Source organism: Bos mutus, chromosome 16 (genome assembly GCF_027580195.1).
Source record: "Bos mutus isolate GX-2022 chromosome 16, NWIPB_WYAK_1.1, whole genome shotgun sequence".
Lineage (NCBI taxonomy): Eukaryota > Metazoa > Chordata > Mammalia > Artiodactyla > Bovidae > Bos > Bos mutus.
The window spans coordinates 26,687,052-26,706,041 of NC_091632.1; the positions used below are offsets into that span (position 1 = coordinate 26,687,052).

Genomic DNA, 18,990 nt, shown 5'->3' on the forward strand with positions numbered 1-18,990 from the left:
TTTTTTTTTTTTTAATTTACACATTTAATTGGCTTTATTTATTGAGCAGCAGATCCCCCGACTGCCCCTGCCAGTCTACAGTGGTGGCTAGATAACATCATTAGATAGCAATACCAATTTAAGACTCTCTGATAGAGAACAGAACATCCCCCCATTTGGGGAAGGGGTGAGGAGGAATGGATTGGGAGTTTGAGATAAATAGATGCAAACTGTTATATGTAAAATGGATAAACAACAAAGTTCTGATATATATGTGTGTGTGTATATATATATATATGTATATAGTACAGGTAACTACATTCAATATTCTGTAATAAACCATAATGGAAAAGACTATGAAAAAATATATATCTTTAACTGAATGGGGGCTCCCCAGGTGGTGCTAGTGTTAATAGAACCCGGCTGCCAATGCAGGAGACATAAGTGACACAGGTTTGACCCTGGGTCGGGAAGATCCCCTGGAGAAGGAAATGGCAACTCACTCCGGTATTCTTGCCTGGAGAATCCCATGGACAGAGGAGACTTGTGAGCTATATAGTCCACAGGGTTGCAAAGAATCAGACGTGACTGAAGCGACTTAGCACGCATTCATAACTGAGTCACTTTGCTGTACATCAGAAACTAACATGTTGTAAATCAACTATATCTCAAGTAAAAAAAAAGAACGTCAGTTTAAAAGCAATCTATGCAGAATTCTAAATATAACGTGCTTATGCTCCTCAAGGAAGGGCAAGCTAGACAAATCAGTATTTTGCTCTCTATACCTCAGCTGCTGAGAAGCAATTCTGTTACAGGCTCTACAGCCCATGATTTTGAAGGCAAGGTTGCTACTATTGCATTTCTTTCAAAGCCCATAGTACATAGATTTTCTTTCTTTTTGTATATTCTGGATTAGAAACTGGTGCTTCAATATACGGCCTTCCCAGGTGGCTCAGTGCTAGAGAATCTGCCTGCAATGCAGGAGACCTGGGTTCAACTCCTAGATTGGGAAGATCCCCTAGAGAAGGAAATGGCAACGACTGTCTGTGTGGACATTTCAGTACAAGCATTGTACTGGTCTGATATGATATGTTTACCTTTTAATAACTATCAAACTGTTTATCCAAGTGGTTGTAATATTTTGCATGTCCCCCAACAATGTAGGAACGTTGCTTTGCCCCTGCCAGAACTTAGTGTTGTCAGCTGTTGTCTTTAAATCCATCCGTTCAGTGGGTGTGTAGTGTGGTATTTGATTCTCGGTTTAATTTGCATTTCTCTAGTGAATAGTGATCCTGAATATCTTTTCATATGCTCCTTTGCCAGCTGTATCTTTTCTGGTGAAATGCACTGACTGACTTGTAAAAGAAGATTCAGGTTCCCTTCTATCAGAGCAGTGGTCTGATAAATATAATTCAACTATGACAGTGTATCATTGACTAAACATTTCTACCTTTTAAAAACAATCCCACTCAGTCCCCGATATACTTATTCATTCATGAGTTTGTTTTATTCATCAAATGTTTGCTGGGTACATTCTGTAAGACTTAAGGAATTTTTTTTTTTTAGTTGGGACAGTCTCAGGACAGTGCTGTGTTGGGAGGAAGAGCTGCTTTCTAATGGGAAACATGAATCAGCATAATATGTTTAGGGAACTGTAGGTTACGCTGACTAGGGTTCCCAGGTGGTGCTAGTGGTAAAGAACTCGCCTGCCAATGCAGGAGACTTAAGAGACCTGGGTTCTATCCCTGAGTCAGGAAGATCCCCTGAAGGAAGGCATGGCTGCCCGCTCCAGTATTCCTCCCTGGAGAATCCCATGGACAGAGAAGCCTGGCAGGCTACAGTCCATAAGGTCACACAGAGTTGGACACAACTGAAGTGACTTAGCACAAACACACACACACAGGTTACTCTGATTACTCCTGTCTAATGAGCTAATTAAAAATTCCAACAGCAGAACCTAAAACAGGTTCTCACCCTGCCTCTACATTCCAGGTTGCTTATCTCCAGAGACAAATGTAATTGACTTCAGCCACGGCAGGGCAGAGAACCAGGGTGCTGGATACAGTCTGTGTATCTATCTAGGCATCAGTATGGAGCAGCCTCTCTCTCTGTGACACAGCCTGTAGGATACAGAAGAGGTTGGGGGGGCAGGGATGTCCCCAGCTATCTGAATTATCTATCAAAAGACTCTGGTCTAAAGCCATGTGCTTCACTTCCTAGTCTCTGACTGAGAGTCTTATCACTCATTAAATATCTAGTTTCAACACCACCAGTTGTCTATTTTCCTAGCCCAGATAGAAATTGAAAGGTAGAAAGGGACAGAACTGGGTTATTTTTAGAAGCAGCTGTCACAACAGAGGTAGCATCTGGACATAGAGTTAACAGAGCATCTAAAAAACAAAAGGCAGAATAATGGATATTCAGAATTATGAGATTCCCAAGTCGTGGAACAAAAAGGTTCTATTTTCTTCCATCCCCCATATTATCTTCTAAAGAAGTTAGATAAATGTGCTACATTTTTATGAAGATTTATATGCAGACAGATTGAAAGTAAGTTTTAACATTTGAAGGGACAGCTCTATTTTTATGTTAACATTCATTTGCAGAGGATTCCTCATGTCTCTAGGATGCCAGGTGAAGAGAAACACCACTCTCTTCAGTTATGTTTGTTTCCCCAAGTATTTTCTGTTGTTGGCCTGTGACAGATCTCCGGGAACAAGCGACTTCTAACTGACAGGGAGAGTGATGCAGCTGTGAGTCACCTGGAGACGTATCTTTGAGTTATTGACAGGGTGAAGATGAGTGTTTCAGACATCTGTCTTAGACATCTCCCACCTCCTCTGAGTACATCTAAATCTGCATAGATTGGGAAGGTCTCTGTAAGGCACAAAGCCCTGAAAGACACATGTTCCTGAGAAACCAGGCATTTCATGCTGCGGGGAGATTGCCACGATTGATTTGCTTCTGTGCTTATTTTTATTTAGTTATTTTTCTTATGCTTTTGGGGGAGGATTTCAAGGGGAAAGGCTTGGTTAATCAAAATCCTTTTTCAAAGCACATTTTCATTGTTGGACCACACAAGGCCCCTCTTTGGCTTTTATGTCTGTATATTTATGGCTGTCTCTATTTACTTACTCCCTTATCTTCCTTTCCTCCCCTCAGAGTCAGTCTTTATAACGTATTTGATGCTTATCTTTGGATTTAAATTTCTCTGTAAAACACACAGAATCATTTTGTGTGCTAATCTATTTTCAAGTGATGTAAATGTGCGGTAGATCTTATTCTGTTTTTTATTTTTTCATGCTGTGCCATCTTCTAAAAAAAATATTGATTTATTTGGCTGCTCCAGGTCTGAGTTGTGGCCCTTGGGATCTTTGATCTCTAGTTTCCTGACCAGAAGTCAAATCTGGGCCCCCTGCACTGGGAAGTGTAGTCTTAGCCACTGGACCACCAGGGAAGTCCCAGTGCTGTCTTTTAAAGATCGCCTCACATTGCTGTTCCTATGTCCAGTTCATTACCCTTCATTGCTGCATAGTAGTCTCTGCATCTACCATGGTTTACAGATCCCTTCCCTAAAGATAAAATTGATGTGATTGCCTGCCCCTGTGATTGGTGCTATAATGAACAGCCTCATGGGTGACTGTTAGGACTTGTGCAAGTGTTGCTAGGGGAGTATTTTCCCAGGAATAAAGTAGTTGGGTCATAGGGTGTATGCCTATTTTATCTGACTGCCAACTGTTCTCCAGAATGACTTGCCCTGTCTATGCCTCTACCAGCAATGCATGAGAATGTTTTTATTTATTTACCACCCGTCGGTATATAGCATGGTGGCTCAGCTGGTAAAGAATCCACCCGCAATGCGGGAGACCTTGATTTCGATCCCTGGGTTGGGAAGATCCGCTGGAGAAGGGAATGGCTACCCACTCCAGTATTATGGCCTGGAGAATTCCATGGACTGTATAGTCCACGGGGTTGCGAAGAGTCGAACATGACTGAGCAACTTTGACTTTCACTTTCTTCCCAGCTTTCTGATGGCTTATTCAAATTTATAAGCATAAAGTGGTATTTTACCATTTTAATTTGCATTTCCCTGGTTTCTAATTATTTTTAGCATCTCTTTGTATATTTGCAAGCCTTTCAGGTCTTCAATTCTTTGAACTGTAATTTAGCCCTTTGGAAGTTTTCTATGGGAGATTGCTCTTTCTTACTAATTTGCAAAAGTTCCTGTATAACCTATGGTTCTCAAACTTTAATGTGCACAGGAATCATGTTAAGATACACATTATAATTCAATAAGAGTGGGGTGGGGCTTAAGGCTGTGCATTTCTAATAAGCTCCCAGATGATGCAGAAGCCTGTGGTCCTGAACCACAATGTGATTAACAAGGTTCTACGTGTTAGTTTGGGGGCTTCCCAGGTGGCTCAGTGGTTAAGAATCCACCTACCAAGCAGGAGATGTGGGTTCAATTCCTGGGTCAGGAAGATCCCCCGGAGAAGGAAGTAGCAACCCGCTCCAGTTTTCTTGCCTGGAAAATCCCATGGACAGAGGAGCCTGGTGGGCTACAGTCCCTAGAGTTGCAAAAGAATTGACTAAAACGACAATGTTGAGGCTTTGAGAAAGTCTGTCCTTCCAGAGTTGTCAAGTGTGTGTCACCTTTGTTTGCATTTAATATAATCAAACACATCAATGTTTTGCCTTGTGATTAGTGGTATTTGGAGCTATTTCATAAGTCCTTTGTCATCCCTGGTTCACAGTGATTTTCTTCTCTATTTTTCTTTTTTAACTTTGTACTTTCATTTCACATTTAAGGATTTAAATCCATCTGAAATTACCTTTGATTTAGATATAAATTAGGTAATCAATTTTAATTTTTCTCCTTATAATGAGCTTGCTTTATCAGACTCAGTAGTTCATTGTTTCTCTATTGATTTGTGATACTGCCTTTGTCTTATTTTAAGTTCCCAGGTACACATGTGTGTGTCTGCACTCTGCTTTCCATTCTGTTTCCTGGTTCACATGTTTATTCCTGTAATAGTATTTCACTGTTTTATATTTATAGCTTTGAAGTGTGTTTCAGTATCTGGAAGAGTATCTTCCACCTGTTCTTCTTTTTCAAATGTGACTTAGATATTTGTGAATCTTTATCCTTTTAGAAAAATTTTGAAATAAATTTCTTAAGTTCCTCAAAATTCTAGCTGAACTTTTGAATGGAACTGTGTTGACTTTACAGATTAATTTGGGGGAGAAGTGATAGTTTTACAGTTTTAAGTTCTGTAATTTGTAAACAGGGACATTTTGCTAGTTATTCAGATCATTCCTGTTTTTAAATAGAATTTAAAGTTTTTCTCCTTAAAGTCTTCTGGATTGCCTGAGTTATGTTAATTACAAGTACTTTTTGTTTTTGTTGCTCTTGAGAACAATATTTTCTGTTGTGTTTTCTAGTTGATTATTTTTGATATAGAGAAATATTAATAATTTTTGTAAGTTCATCTTATATCTTGTTAAGTTTCCTCCATGACTTTTCATGACTTGATAGCTCATTTCTTCTTATCACTGAATAATATTACGTGATATGGATATACTACAGCTTGTTTGCCCATTCCCCTTCAGAGGGACATCTTGGTTGCTCTCAAGTTTTGGCAAATATAAACAAAGCTGCTATAAACACTCTTGTGTAGGTTTTTGTGTAGATATAAGTTTTCAACTCATTTGGGTAAATACTTAGGAACGCAATTACTGGATCATATGGTAAGAATATGTTTAGTTTTATAAGAAACTGCTGAACTATCTTCCAAAGTAGCTATATCATTTTGCAACTACGATTCCCACCAATGATGAATGAAAGTTGCCATTGCTCCACATTGTTATCAGCATTTGATGCTTAGTTTTGAATTTTAGACGTTCCAACAGGTGTGTAGTAGGATCTCACTGTTGTTTTAATTCTCTAATGACATATGATGAATGTCTTTCGTAGGCTTACTTACTGTCTGTATGTCTTCTTTAGTAAAATGTCTGCCTAGACCTTTTGCACATTCTTAAATGGGGTTGTTTGTTTTCTTATTGTTGAGGTTTAAGAATTCTTTGTGGATTTTAGATAAAAGTTCTTTATCAGATATACATTTTGCAAATACTTTTATCCCAGGCTGTGTTTTATATTTTTATTCTTTGAAGTGTCTTTTGCAGACAGCAGTTTTTAGTTTTAATGATGTCCAACTTACCAATTTTTAAAAACTTAATTCATTTTATTTATTTATTGGGTCTTTGTTGCTGTTTGAGGACTTTCTCTGGTTGTAGAGGGCTGGGGAGCTACTCTCTTGTCGCAGTGCAGGGACTTCTCATGTGGTGGCTCCTCTTGTTTTGGAGTATGGGCTGTAGTAGCTCTAGTTGGAGCTGACGGGCTCTAGAGCTTGGGCTCAGTAGTTGTGGCACACAGGCTTAGTTGCTGCACGGCATGTGGAATCTTCCCAGACCAGGGATTGAACCTGTAATCCCCTGCATGGGCAGGCAGATTCTAATCCACTGTACCATCAGGGCAGTCCTACCAATTTTTATTTTCCTAGATTATGCTTTGATGTTATATTAAAAAACTCATTGCCAAGCATAAGGTGCCTTAAGATTTTTTTTCTTGTTTTCTTCTGGAAGTTTTATAGTTTTGCTTTTTACATTTATGTGTAAGATTCACTGTGAGTTAATTTGGTGAAAGACATAAGGACAGTGTCTTGATTAATGTTTTTGCATTGGATGTTCGTTTGTTCTGGCACCTTTTTTTTTTTTTTTTTTTTAAGAATATTCTTTCTCCATTGAATTGCTTTTGCTCCTTTGTCAAAGATCAGCTGACTGTATTTGTGTGGGTCTATTTTTTGGTTCTGTAATAGTTCCATTGACCTGTTTGTTTATTCTTACACCACTGTCACAATCTTGATTACTGTGGCTAATTTTTAATTTATGTTTTATATCTTTGTATTTCTAAAAAAAGGATTTCAGAGAGATTGTAATTTCAGTTGCACTGGAAACAAGGTAATTAAAAAGAAAAAGAAAAAGAAAAAAATTGTAAAAAATTACAGTATTGATCCTTCTGGCAGTGGCTCCATTCTTTTCAAAAGCTAGAATATTCAGAAATATTACAGTAGAGTATGGGCAGGCCTGAAGAGTTTTAACCTGATGTTATTTATCTGATAATATTAAAAATTATAGTTCAGACAGAAAAATTCTGAGGTTAGATTATCCTCACTGTTTTCCTTTGAGTTTGTGGTGATCAGTTACTTAGTTAATATTGCATTAGATAGTTACCTACATTTTGTTGGAGACATGATAATACTTTAGCTATTTTAAGAATTGATCCAGTAACAAATCTTTGTTGAAATATGCATAGTTGCAAGTCTGACCACATATTTTTGGATTTTCTTTTTAGGTCAATGATGCCTTCCTTCATGTCACACAGCGTAAATCCACAGGCAAGGTGCTTCTCTCCCTTAAATAAATTTTCACTTCAGCAAACTCAGCATGTCTAAACCCAAACTCATCATCTTTCCAAAGAAACCTGATTTCCCATCCATGTTTTTTTTCCCATATTACCACCTTCCTTATTAATCCAGTTTCAAGATCTTTTAGAGTCATCTTTTATTCTGTTTTCTTATTCCTAGATAGTGTGATCATGTACTTTATTGTCCAGACTTGGACACAGTTGAGAGTGAAAGGATGCTGTTAGTAATTACACCAGGAGAACAGGTGTCCCAAGATGTATGATCACCTATTCATAACGCATCCGTGGCCAAGTTCCGTCATCTCCACCTCTAAGAAGTCTTACACACCACATCCTGTTTTCCATTCTGACTAATCACGTCATATCTGCTAATTCCAGTGACCTCCTAACTTTCCTACCTTTAATCTACCCCCTCCCTCTCCATTCTTGTTATATGTTATTGCCTTGGTGACCTTCCCAAAGTGCAGCTACAATTGTGTGTTGTCTCAGAACCCTACAATGGCTCACCATTGTCTCCGTGGTGGTGTTTGGACTCCTTGAACGAGCATTTCACCACGACCAGGATTTTGCCCCTCTCTGCTTTCCGGCCCATATTGGACAGCAGCGTTGGTCTCTCAGTGTACACTGAGATTGCTTGTCTCCTCCACCTTCCTCTTCTCAAGCTATTTCCTCTTCTCCCTTATCTTTGTTAAACATAAGCCTTCCTGGCCTCTGAGACCTACCTCTGCCACGAGCTTGTCCCCTCAGGTGCGTGGCCATCTCTTCTCTACTTTCCTATAGCACCTCCCTCAGGCTGTGTCACATTCTGCCTTGTACCAGCAGGAGTGGCATGTCTAAAGGAATGAACACAGGATTCTGAATTCAAGAGGTGGGTTTGAATCTCAGTCTCAGCACGTTGGAGGTGGTTAGTTAAGGTCTTCAAGCTTTCATTTTCTCCTGAAAAGTGGATGTTACAGTCTCCACCTCACGAAGTTATTCTGAGCAATACATGCAGTGATTGGGCAAAGCACCGGCACACAGTAGGTGATTAGCACTTGCTAGTTACTTGAGTTCTTTCTTTCTTTCCTTCCCAAGATAGCGTAAGTTCCTAGAGAGCAGGTACCATGTCTGAGTCACCTTTGTACCACACACACCTAGCACAGTGAGTTACCCTTGAACTGAATTGAATTTGAATGATCTGAAAGTCTTAAGTTGTGGGATTAAATTAAGAACATGTTACCTTGGGAACAGCCCAGATGTTCACCAACAGACCAATGTATATACATACAGTGGAGTACTATTCAACCTTGAGAAAGAAGGAAATTCTGACACATTCAGAACATGGATGAACCCTGGGAACATTGTGCAAATTGAAGTAAGCCAGTCCCAAGAGGCCAAATACTGTTTAATTCCACTTATGTGAAGTACCTAGAAATGTCAGATTCCTAGAAACAGAAAGTAAAATTGTGCTTGCCAGGGCCTGGGGTGGCGGGGGAGGAAATGGGGAGTTATTGTTTAATGGGTCTAAAGTTCCAGTTTGGGAAGACGAGAAAGTTTTGGAGATGAACAGTGACTGCAAAACAATGTAAACATAGTTAATGCCCCTGACCTGTTCACTTAAAAATGGCTAAAAGGGCCAATTTCATATTGCATATATTTTACCAAAATAAAAAATAAAAGAATATATTACCCTCACATCCGAGTGACTTTATTCAGAGAAGAGAGCAGAGAGTAAGGAGAGTGACTGGCTTAGGTTGAAGGATGCTCCTGTCTCTGCTTGAGTCCTGGTCTGTGGGGAGAGGTCCTTTCTTTTTTGGTTATAAACATTGTTCTCCAGTCCTCCTTATTGCCACTCAAAAGGAGGGAAGTAAGATGGGGGCAAAAACACACACCCGATACCACTGGAATGGAAGTACTTCTACTTGTTTTTGATGAGCTCCAGTTCCAATAAGCGTGGTAAGAAGCTTTGTTTTCTTTTTCTAACCATTTGTCAGAAGTTAAAGAAAACAGAAAACCATATAAGATGCTGTTGAAGTACGCTTACAAGCAGGTATGATATGATCATTAAACCAAGCAGTGAATTGACAACTAGATGAAACAGACAAATTGCTTGAAAGATGTAAAATAAGAAATTCAACACAAGAAACAGAAAATTGGAAAGAGGCTTTGTTTTCTGATAAATATCCAGGCCATTCAAAAACACCCATCTTCACAGGGTTTCCTCACCAAAAAGCTTTTGGAAAAACTGAATTATGAAATAGAAAGTGAACATTTAGGGAGAGAATTAAAACCGAGAAATTAGCAGAAGGAAGGGGGAGGGGGATGAGATCAGGGACCCACCATGTGTCTGTTGTGGGCCCACGTGGAGCTGCCATGAGAGCCAGAGCTCAAACTTCTTCCATGCCTGGCTGCCCATTTCAGTCTCTGGGGGCTGCATGCTCTGTGGTTCCATTGAATGACAAGGCTCTCTTCGCCTGCATTCTCCCCACACTTACTTCTTAACATGAGCTAATTTTGTATTTAAATGAAAGTTAGTTTTCAAAAATATCAAGACACCTATTTTAAAATTTTCTGATACCCTTTGGGATAATTGAAAGACATGCTGGATAGACCCCAGGAGAGAAGGAAGACAAATTAAGATTGAGAAGACTGTACAACCTCTCCCCCTCCCCCAGGCAGCTCCCTTTCCCACTGTTCAGAGCTGATCAGTAGATGTCACTAGTAATAAAGATCGATTGTCCCCAGCTCACTAATGTCAAAATGACTTAGATTGAAAGAGGCAGTCATTAAGGAGAGTGAGTTTCTTCAGGTTTAACAAGTATTGGTTAGAACCTCTAATGACCTGTTCTCTGCTTGCCTGTGTTCCTGCTTCATTGGAATGATTTGATTTGAAAGCATTTGACTCACATTTTAGTCATCGTTTGGTTGTTCCACCATCTGAGCCATTAGTTAGTCTGAAAAAAGAATCAGTGCAGCTCCAAGTGACAGCATTTATTCTATATTCACAGACTTTTCCCAGTTCCCCATTGTAGGCTGGCTGCTGAAGAAATCACTCCCACACAGCTCCCTCTTCTTTTTCTCTAACTGTGGGTCTATCCACCTGCACACACTTCTTTCGACAACAGAAGTGGGATTTTGTGCTGTTAGCTGTGGGGTAATCCTGTCTGCATATCACCCGTGTATTTGTCCCTGCTCCTTCCTCTGCAGTCTGCCTGGCTATAGAAAGCTATCTTTTCTGTTGGAACTATGGTTGTTGTTGTTCAGTGGCTAAGTCGTGTCTGACTCCTTGCGACCACAGGGACTGCAGTACACCAGTTTCCCTGACCTTCACTCTCTCCTGGAGTTTGCTCAAACTCATGTCTATTGAGTCAGTGATGCCATCCAACCATCTCATGCTCTGTCGCCCCCTTCTCCTGCCCTCAATCCTTCACAGCATCAGGATCTTTTCCTATGAGTTGGCTCTTAGCATCAGGTGGCCAAAGTATTAGAGCTTCAGCTTCAGCATCAGTCCTTCCAATGAATATTCAGAATTCCTTTAGGAATTCTTTGGACTGTAAAGATGGCTGAGCACTGAAGAACTGATGCTGGAACTATGGTAAAGACAACAAAAGATTTGCTCTTTGGCAAGTAAAGGAAAATAATAGTATTTAGACAAAATCACTTTTATTTAAAACCCAAACTAAGTAAACTAAGAAAAATTCACATTATTATTTCTTTCTCTTATTTGCCTTCCAAGATTGTATAACTGGATCAAGAGCAGTGATTTTTCAAAATGTTTACTGTTTATACAGGTCATGCAAGGGAAGGAAATGGTTGTATATGATGTACATCCTCATTATGCACTTGTTCAGTTGCTATGTCATGGTCAACTCTTTGGGACCTCATGGACTGTAGCATGCTAGGCTCCTCTGCCCTTCACTATCTCCTGGAATTTACTCACATTCATGTCCACTGAGTCAGTGATGCTATTTAACCATTTCATCCTCTGCTGCCCCATTGTCCTTTCCCCTTCAATCTTTCCCACTATCAAGGTCTTTTCCAGTGAGTTGGCTCTTGAATGAGGTGGCCAAACTATTGGAGCTTCAGCAACAGTCCTTCTAATGGATGTTCAGGGATGATTTCCTTTAGGATTGACTGGTAGCAGTTATTGAAAAGAATGAGACAGGGATTTCCCTGATGATCTTGTGGCTAAGATGCTCCAAGTGCAGGGGACTTGGGTTGAATCTCTGGTCAGGGAACTGGATCCCACATGCTGCAACTAAAGATTCCATGTGCCAAGCTGAAGGTCAACTTGGTAAGTTGAAGTTGGTGAGTGCTGAAACTAAGACCTGGTGCAGCCAAATAAATCAATAATGAGAAAAATCAGGGAAGACAAGAATATGTTAGGACCCCGTGGTAAAAGAAAGCATGGTGAGTGAAAGGGGTTGAACAAAAGCTAGTGGTACTGGAGCCTAAGAAATGAAGGCGAGTGTTGTGGGATGAGGCTTCAGGGGGGGACCAGGTTAGGCAGTGCTGGTGGGTCAGTTCTGGGTGTTTTGCCTTTACACTACAGCCAGTGGGATTCCATTGAAGGGTTCTAAGCAAGGGTTGGGAAGGGATGGAATGCCCAGAATGGAATAGTCTATAATGGGCAGAAAGGATTGGAGAGGAGGAGATCAATTAGGAGTCTGTGAAAGTCCCAATGAGATGGGATGGTAACCTTGGACTACGTTGGTGATGATGGGGAAGGAGAGAAAGGAAAGGATGAGAGCTGTGCAGGAGGAAGAGAGAAATGTTGAGATGACTCCTAGTTTCCTGAGAGGTTTTTTGAGAGGAGGGACATCAAATGAGAATTGGGGAGAGCAAGATGGTGGAGGAGTAGGTGGACGTGGAGTACATCTCTCTCCATGGATACATCAGGAATATACCTTCAGACACAGAAGTACATGCAGAACACCAGCTGAGAACAGACAGCAGTACCTGACCAGCAGAAGAGAATATATAGAACCACGCAAAACTCGGTAGGACTAAAGAACTAGGGGGAAAAACAGGAGTGTTAGTAGGACCGGACCTGCCCTTAGTGGGTAGGGGAGCTGAAGCAGGCGTCCGATCCCCACATCAGGGCAATTGTCTGAGTCAGAGGAGAAATATTTAAGGCTGAGAGTGTGGCAGCCTAAATGGAATGAGAATCAGACAGTCACTGCTGCAGCCATGCATACCCTGGACAGGTATGCAGGTTCCTTGGAAGGCGCAGCGGCTGGGAGCTGGAGTTTAGGGATTGTGGAGCAATCCCAGGTCGAGGGCTGCTGTTGACTGCAGAGAGATGGATCGAGAGGATGAGAGGGAGGAGACTGTGGTGGGAAATGCCTGTGGAGGAAAGCCAGGCAGCCATGGAAGCAAGGCGATACTACTGTGTCACATGTAGGGGGTGGAGCTATCACCATAGCCTCTCTCTCCCCACACGCTAGCTTCAGGCAGCTGAACAACAGAGAGGCTGGCCCATCAAAGGCCTGACGCACTGAACTACAGAGTAGGGTGCCAGCCAGGGGGTGCCCTCTAGGTGCCTGATGTGCTGAACAACAGAGAAGGACTCCAGGCAAGGGAGCCCTCTAAGTGCCTGAATGGGTGGAGCTACAGAGAAAGACTGACCAAAGAGGTCTTCTGATTGCCAGCTGCAAGAGGCTCAAAAAGAGACTCTGACAGGGCCATAACTCCTGCGGTGGAGGGAGTCCGTGTCCCTTCACACTTGGAACTGCCAGGGTCCCCACAAGCCAAGCAGCTGCGTCACCTTCATGCTCAACTCTCACTGGGGCAGAGCTGCCACAGGCAAAAATAGTGGTGTCTATGCGCGCCAGGTCGCTTCTGTCATGTCCGGACTTTTTGCGACCCTATAGACAAGCACAGCCGAAAGGAGCTACCCCGCGTCCGAGGTCAGGGGCGGCGCCGCGAGGAGCTACCCGACATCCAAGGAGCGGTGGCTGCGCGGGTGCAGGAGGGCCTAGAGAAGCTATTCCACGTTCAAGGTCAGGAGGGGCAGCGGTGAGGAGATACCCCTCGTCCAAGGTAAGCAGCAGTGGCTGCACTTTGCTTGAGCAGCCATGAAGAGATACCCCACGTCCAAGGTAAGAAAAACCCAAGTAAGACGGTAGGTGTTGCAAGCGGGCATCAGAGGGCAGACACACTGAAACCATAATCACAGAAAATGGACCACAGACTCTTGTCTAACTCAGTGAAACTAAGCCATGCACTGTGGGGCCACCCAAGACAGGCGGGTCATGGTGGAGAGGTCTGGCAGAATGTGGCCCACTGGAGAAGGGAATGGCAAACCACTTCAGTATTCTTGCCTTGAGAACCCCATGAACAGTATGAAAAGGCAAAATGATAGGATACTGAAAGAGGAACTCCCCAGGTCAGTAGGTGCCCAATATGCTACTGGAGATCAGTGGAGAAATAACTCCAGAAAGAATGAAGGGATGGAGCCAAAGCAAAAACAATACCCAGTTGTGGATGTGACTGGTGATAGAAGCAAGGTCTGATGCTGTAAAGAGCAATATTGCATAGGAACCTGGAATCTTAGGTCCATGAATCAGGGCAAATTCTAAGTGGTCAAACAGGAGATGGCAAGAGTGAACATCGACATTCTAGGAATCAGCGAACTAAAATGGACTGGAATGGGTGAATTTAACTCGGATGACCATTATATCTACTACTGTGGGCAGGAATCCCTCAGAAGAAATGGAGTAGCCATCATGGTCAACAAAAGAGACCGAAATGCAATACTTGGATGCAATCTCAAAAACGACAGAATGATCTCGGTTCGTTTCCAAGGCAAAGCATTCAATATCACAGTAATCCAAGTCTATGCCCCAACCAGTAACGCTGAAGAAGCTGAAGTTGAATGGTTCTACGAAGACCTACAAGACCTTTTAGAACTAACACTCAAAAAAGATGTCCTTTTCATTATAGGCGACTGGAATGCAAAAGTAAGAAGTCAAGAAACATCTGGAGTAACAGGCACATTTGGCCTTGGAATATGAGTTTTGCCAAGAGAATGCACTGGTCATAGCAAACAGCCTCTTCTAACAACACAAGAGAAGCCTCTACACATGGACATCACCAGATAGTCAACAATGAAATCAGATTGATTATATTCTTTGCAGCCAAATATGGAGAAGCTCTATACAGTCAACAAAAACAAGACCAGGAGCTGACTGTGGCTCAGATCATGAACTCCTTATTGCCAAATTCAGACTGAAATTGAAGAAAGTAAGGAAAACCACTAGACCATTCAGGTATGACCTAAATCAAATCCCTTATGATTATACAGTGGAAGTGAGAAATAGATTTAAGGGACTAGATCTGATAGAGTGCCTGATGAACTATGGACGGAGGTTCATGACATTGTACAGGAGACAGGGATCAAGACCATCCCCATGGAAAAGAAATGCAAAAAAGCAAAATGGCTGTCTGGGGAGGCCTTACAAATAGCTGTGAAAAGAAGAGAAGCGAAAAGTAAAGGAGAAAAGGAAAGATAAAAACATCTGAATGCAGAGTTCCAAAGAATAGCAAGAAGAGATAAGAAAGCCTTCCTCAGTGATCAATGCAAAGAAATAGAGAAAAACAACAGAATGGGAAAGACTAGAGATCTCTTCAAGAAATTTAGAGATACCAAGGGGACATTTCATGCAAAGATGGGCTCAATAAATGACAGAAATGGTATGGACCTAACAGAAGCAGAAGATTTTAAGAAGAGTTGGCAAGAATCCACAGAAGAACTGTACAAAAAAGATCATCACGACCAAGATAATCACGATGGTATGATCACTCACCTAGAGCCAGACATCCTGGAATGTGAAGTCAAGTGGGCCTTAGAAAACTTCACCACGAACAAAGCTAGTGGAGGTGATGGAATTCCAGTTGAGCTATTTCAAATCCTGAAAGATGATGCTGTGAAAGTGCTGCACTCAATATGCCAGCAAATTTGGAAAACTCAGCAGTGGCCAGAGGACTGGAAAAGGTCAGTTTTCATTCCAATCCCAAAGAAAGGCAATGCCAAAGAATGCTCAAACTACCACACAATTGCAGTCATCTCACACACTAGTAAAGTAATGCTCAAAATTCTCCAAGCCAGGCTTCAGCAATACGTGAACTGTGAACTTCCAGATGTTCAAGCTGGTTTTAGAAAAGGCAGAGGAACCAGAGATCAAATTGCCATCTGCTGGATCATTGAAAAAGCAAGAGAGTTCCAGAAAAATATCTATTTCTGCTTTATTGACTATGCAAATGCCTTTGACTGTGTGGATCACAATAAACTGTGGAAAATTCTTCAAGAGATGGGAATACCAGACTACCTGACCTGCCTCTTGAGAAACCTATATGCAGGTCAGGAAGCAACAGTTAGAACTGGACATGGAACAACAGACTGGTTCCAAATAGGAAAAGGAGTACGTCAAGGCTATATATTGTCACCCTGTTTATTTAACTTATATGCAGAGTACATCATGAGAAACGCTGGTCTGGAAGAAGCACAAGCTGGAATCAAGATTGCCGGGAGAAATATCAATAACCTCAGATATGCAGATGACACCACCCTTATGGCAGAAAGTGAAGAGGAACTCAAAAGCCTCTTGATGAAAGTGAAAGTGGAGAGTGAAAAAGTTGGCTTAAAGCTCAACATTCAGAAAATGAAGATCATGGCTTCTGGTCCCATCACTTCATGGGAAATAGATGGGGAAACAGTGGAAACAGTGTCAGACTTTATTTTTTGGGGCTCCAAAATCACTGCAGATGGTGACTGCAGCCATGAAATTAAAAGACGCTTACTCCTTGGAAGGAAAGTTATGACCAACCTAGATAGCATATTCAAAAGCAGAGACTTTACTTTGCCAACAAAGGTTCATCTAGTCAAAGCTATGGTTTTTCCTGTGGTCATGTATGGATGTGAGAGTTGGACTGTGAAGAAGGCTGAGCACCGAAGAATTGATGCTTTTGAACTGTGGTGTTGGAGAAGACTCTTGAGAGTCCCTTGGACTGCAAGGAGATCCAACCAGTCCATTCTGAAGATCAGCCCCGGGATTTCTTTGGAAGGAATGATGCTCAAGCTGAAACTCCAGTACTTTGGCCACCTCATGGGACGAGTTGACTCATTGGAAAAGACTCTGATGCTGGGAGGGATTGGGGCGAGAGGAGAAGGGGACGACAGAGGATGAGATGGCTGGATGGCATCACTGACTCGATGGACGTGAGTCTGAGTGAACTCCGGGAGTTGGTGATGGACAGGGAGGCCTGGCATGCTGCTGTTCATGGGATTGCAAAGAGTCAGACACGACTGAGCAACTGATCTGATCTAATCTGATCTGATTGAATATAGTTCCCCATGCTATACAGTTGGATAATTGCTTGATTTTTAAAGAGTATCTCTCAAATATTTCAACATTTGATTTTATCTGAAGCCATTGTGCTCTTTTATACAGAACAATGGACAAAGTGATGAGGGCCCGATGATCTGATATACCTCAAAGACATACAGAGCCAGACAGGATCCAGAGGACACCTAAATTGATCCAGAGGGTCAAAAGAGTCCTTTGTGAGGGATGATAAAAGAATTAGGGCTTTTCATTCTAGGAAGACCCAGGCTGAGAGGGGAATATAATTGAAATTTATAAAATAATGAAAATCATAGGATAAAAATATGAACTTACAAAATCCCAGAGCACAAGAACTAGGGACAACTTTATCATTTTAAAGAAATAGTTTTAGGGCGAAGTAAAAATAGCACTTCCTTCCACAGAAATAGTGAGTATATGGAACTTCATACTTAAAGGTTGGCCAGGACCAAACCAACAAGTATAAGAGAAACACATATTGTTGGACGGTAGAGTCATAGGAGATTATAAAATGAAATTAAAACCATTGGGTAAATCTTTCTAATTTTGGAGGATGACAACATGGAGACTGGCCATTAAGCTTTCCTGTCCCTATCTGGCATTTTGTCCAAATCAGGGTTCCTGAGTGAATATGCCAGAAAGGACAGAGCACAGTTCAGAGGGCATGGCTGCAAGTTTTACCTCCTTGACCTTAGGGACTTACTTCTTTATAATGTACCCTGGTTTCCTCAAGTGGGGAAAAAAAAGGTAATGTCAGCATTAAAATCTGCCTGACTATTGTGAGAGATTCAAATGAAAGCCTGTTTCTGGAAGTGCTTATTTATTTATTTTAAAATATTTATCTATTTGACTGTTTCAGGTCTTAGCCACAGTATGCAGAATCTTCATCGTGGTCCATGGACTCTCTAGTTTTGACATGTGGGTTCTCTAGCTGTGGCATGATGGTTCTGGGGCAACTTGGTTCTAGTGTGTGTGGGCTCAATAGTTGTGGTGCGTGGGCTCAGTTGCTCTGCAGCATGTGGGATCTTAGTTCCTTGACCCGGGATCACACCTGCATCTCCTGCATTGCAAGGTGGATTCTTAGCCACTGGACCACTAGGGAGGTCCCTGGAAGTGGTTTATAGTTGATAAGAAGATGTTATCTATATGAACTTAAAAAGTTCTGCTTTTATGGTAGCATTTCTAGTTTTCTGTCCACTGGGTGGGTTGACCTTCATCTTGCCTTGCCTGATCTTGCTTGGCTTCCTTGGGGAGCAATATTTCCCAGTTCAGAGCAAAGGAAAGGACTGAGGGCTAGGAACAATCCCGCATCTTCTCGGGAGGTGGAGAGAATGCAGATATATCTTCTCTCATCCCCCTTTCCTCCCTGGGAAGATGAGGAAGTAAAAGCTAAGGAGAAATTTGCAAGCATCTCTTCTCCTTTATATGTTTTGAGTGATAAAATGTCACCTAAAAAGCCAGTCTCTGGATAGCTTTGAGGGTTCTTTTGAATCTTGGGAAAACTACAAAAGGCCAATATAGGGGGCAGATGAGAAAAACCATGGGGACTGGTTTCTCATGGTTTCCTGTAGGTTTAGGATTTAACGGATAGAGAAAAATTGGGACTCAAATTTCCTTTAAAGATGGTCATTGCAGTTCACTATGGCCGGAAAGCTGATGGACATCCGGAGGGAGAGAGCACGTCTTGTCTGGAAGGTCATCTGAATTTTGGATGTGTCCCTTGGGAATCTGACTTAGAGCAGGTAAGGCAACAGCAGGAAGATACACTGATAACAAACAACTTATCTCCTTCATAGCAAATATGGACTGCTTCACCAGGCTTCCAAGCATTCCACCATCCACCCTGCCCTGACCTCATTTCCCATGAGGTATAGTGGGAAGGGAATGGCCCATGAGTCAGGCAGCCCTAGATTTGAATTTTGGCTTCACCACGAATTATCTGAGTGTGCCTTAGTCTCCAATTCACAAAACGGTGATAATAGAAACTCCACTTATCTCTGAGTTGCAGTGAGGAGCAAGTGAGATTATATTTGTGGAGCACTTAACATAGTGCCTGGCACATCATAGTCCCTAAATCAATGTCAGCTTTTGTCACTATCCAGTACCCTGGACTCTAAGGAAACCAATCACTGGAGACTGCAGCCGTGTGAAAGCAGGGGCCAGGATGCACTGTGCTCACTGTTG

At 41.9% G+C, this 18,990-nt stretch overlaps 2 protein-coding genes across 2 annotated transcripts in view; both read left to right on the plus strand.

Moving 5' to 3' along the window:
* Positions 1-9,138, plus strand: part of LOC102276601 (quinone oxidoreductase-like protein 2) — a 32,548-nt gene extending 23,410 nt beyond the window's left edge. The window contains exon 10 of the mRNA XM_070384883.1: positions 7,391-9,138. Within this exon, the coding sequence (XP_070240984.1) occupies positions 7,391-7,459 (69 nt within the window). The 3' untranslated portion in view covers positions 7,460-9,138. The remainder of the gene's footprint in view (positions 1-7,390) is intronic.
* A 3,645-nt stretch (positions 9,139-12,783) lies between these two features.
* The window catches only part of SEC16B (SEC16 homolog B, endoplasmic reticulum export factor), an 82,492-nt gene continuing 76,285 nt past the window's right edge, over positions 12,784-18,990 (plus strand). The window contains exons 1-2 of the mRNA XM_070384384.1: positions 12,784-12,841; positions 13,315-13,443. Coding sequence (XP_070240485.1) covers positions 12,784-12,841; positions 13,315-13,443 — 187 coding nt within the window. The remainder of the gene's footprint in view (positions 12,842-13,314; positions 13,444-18,990) is intronic.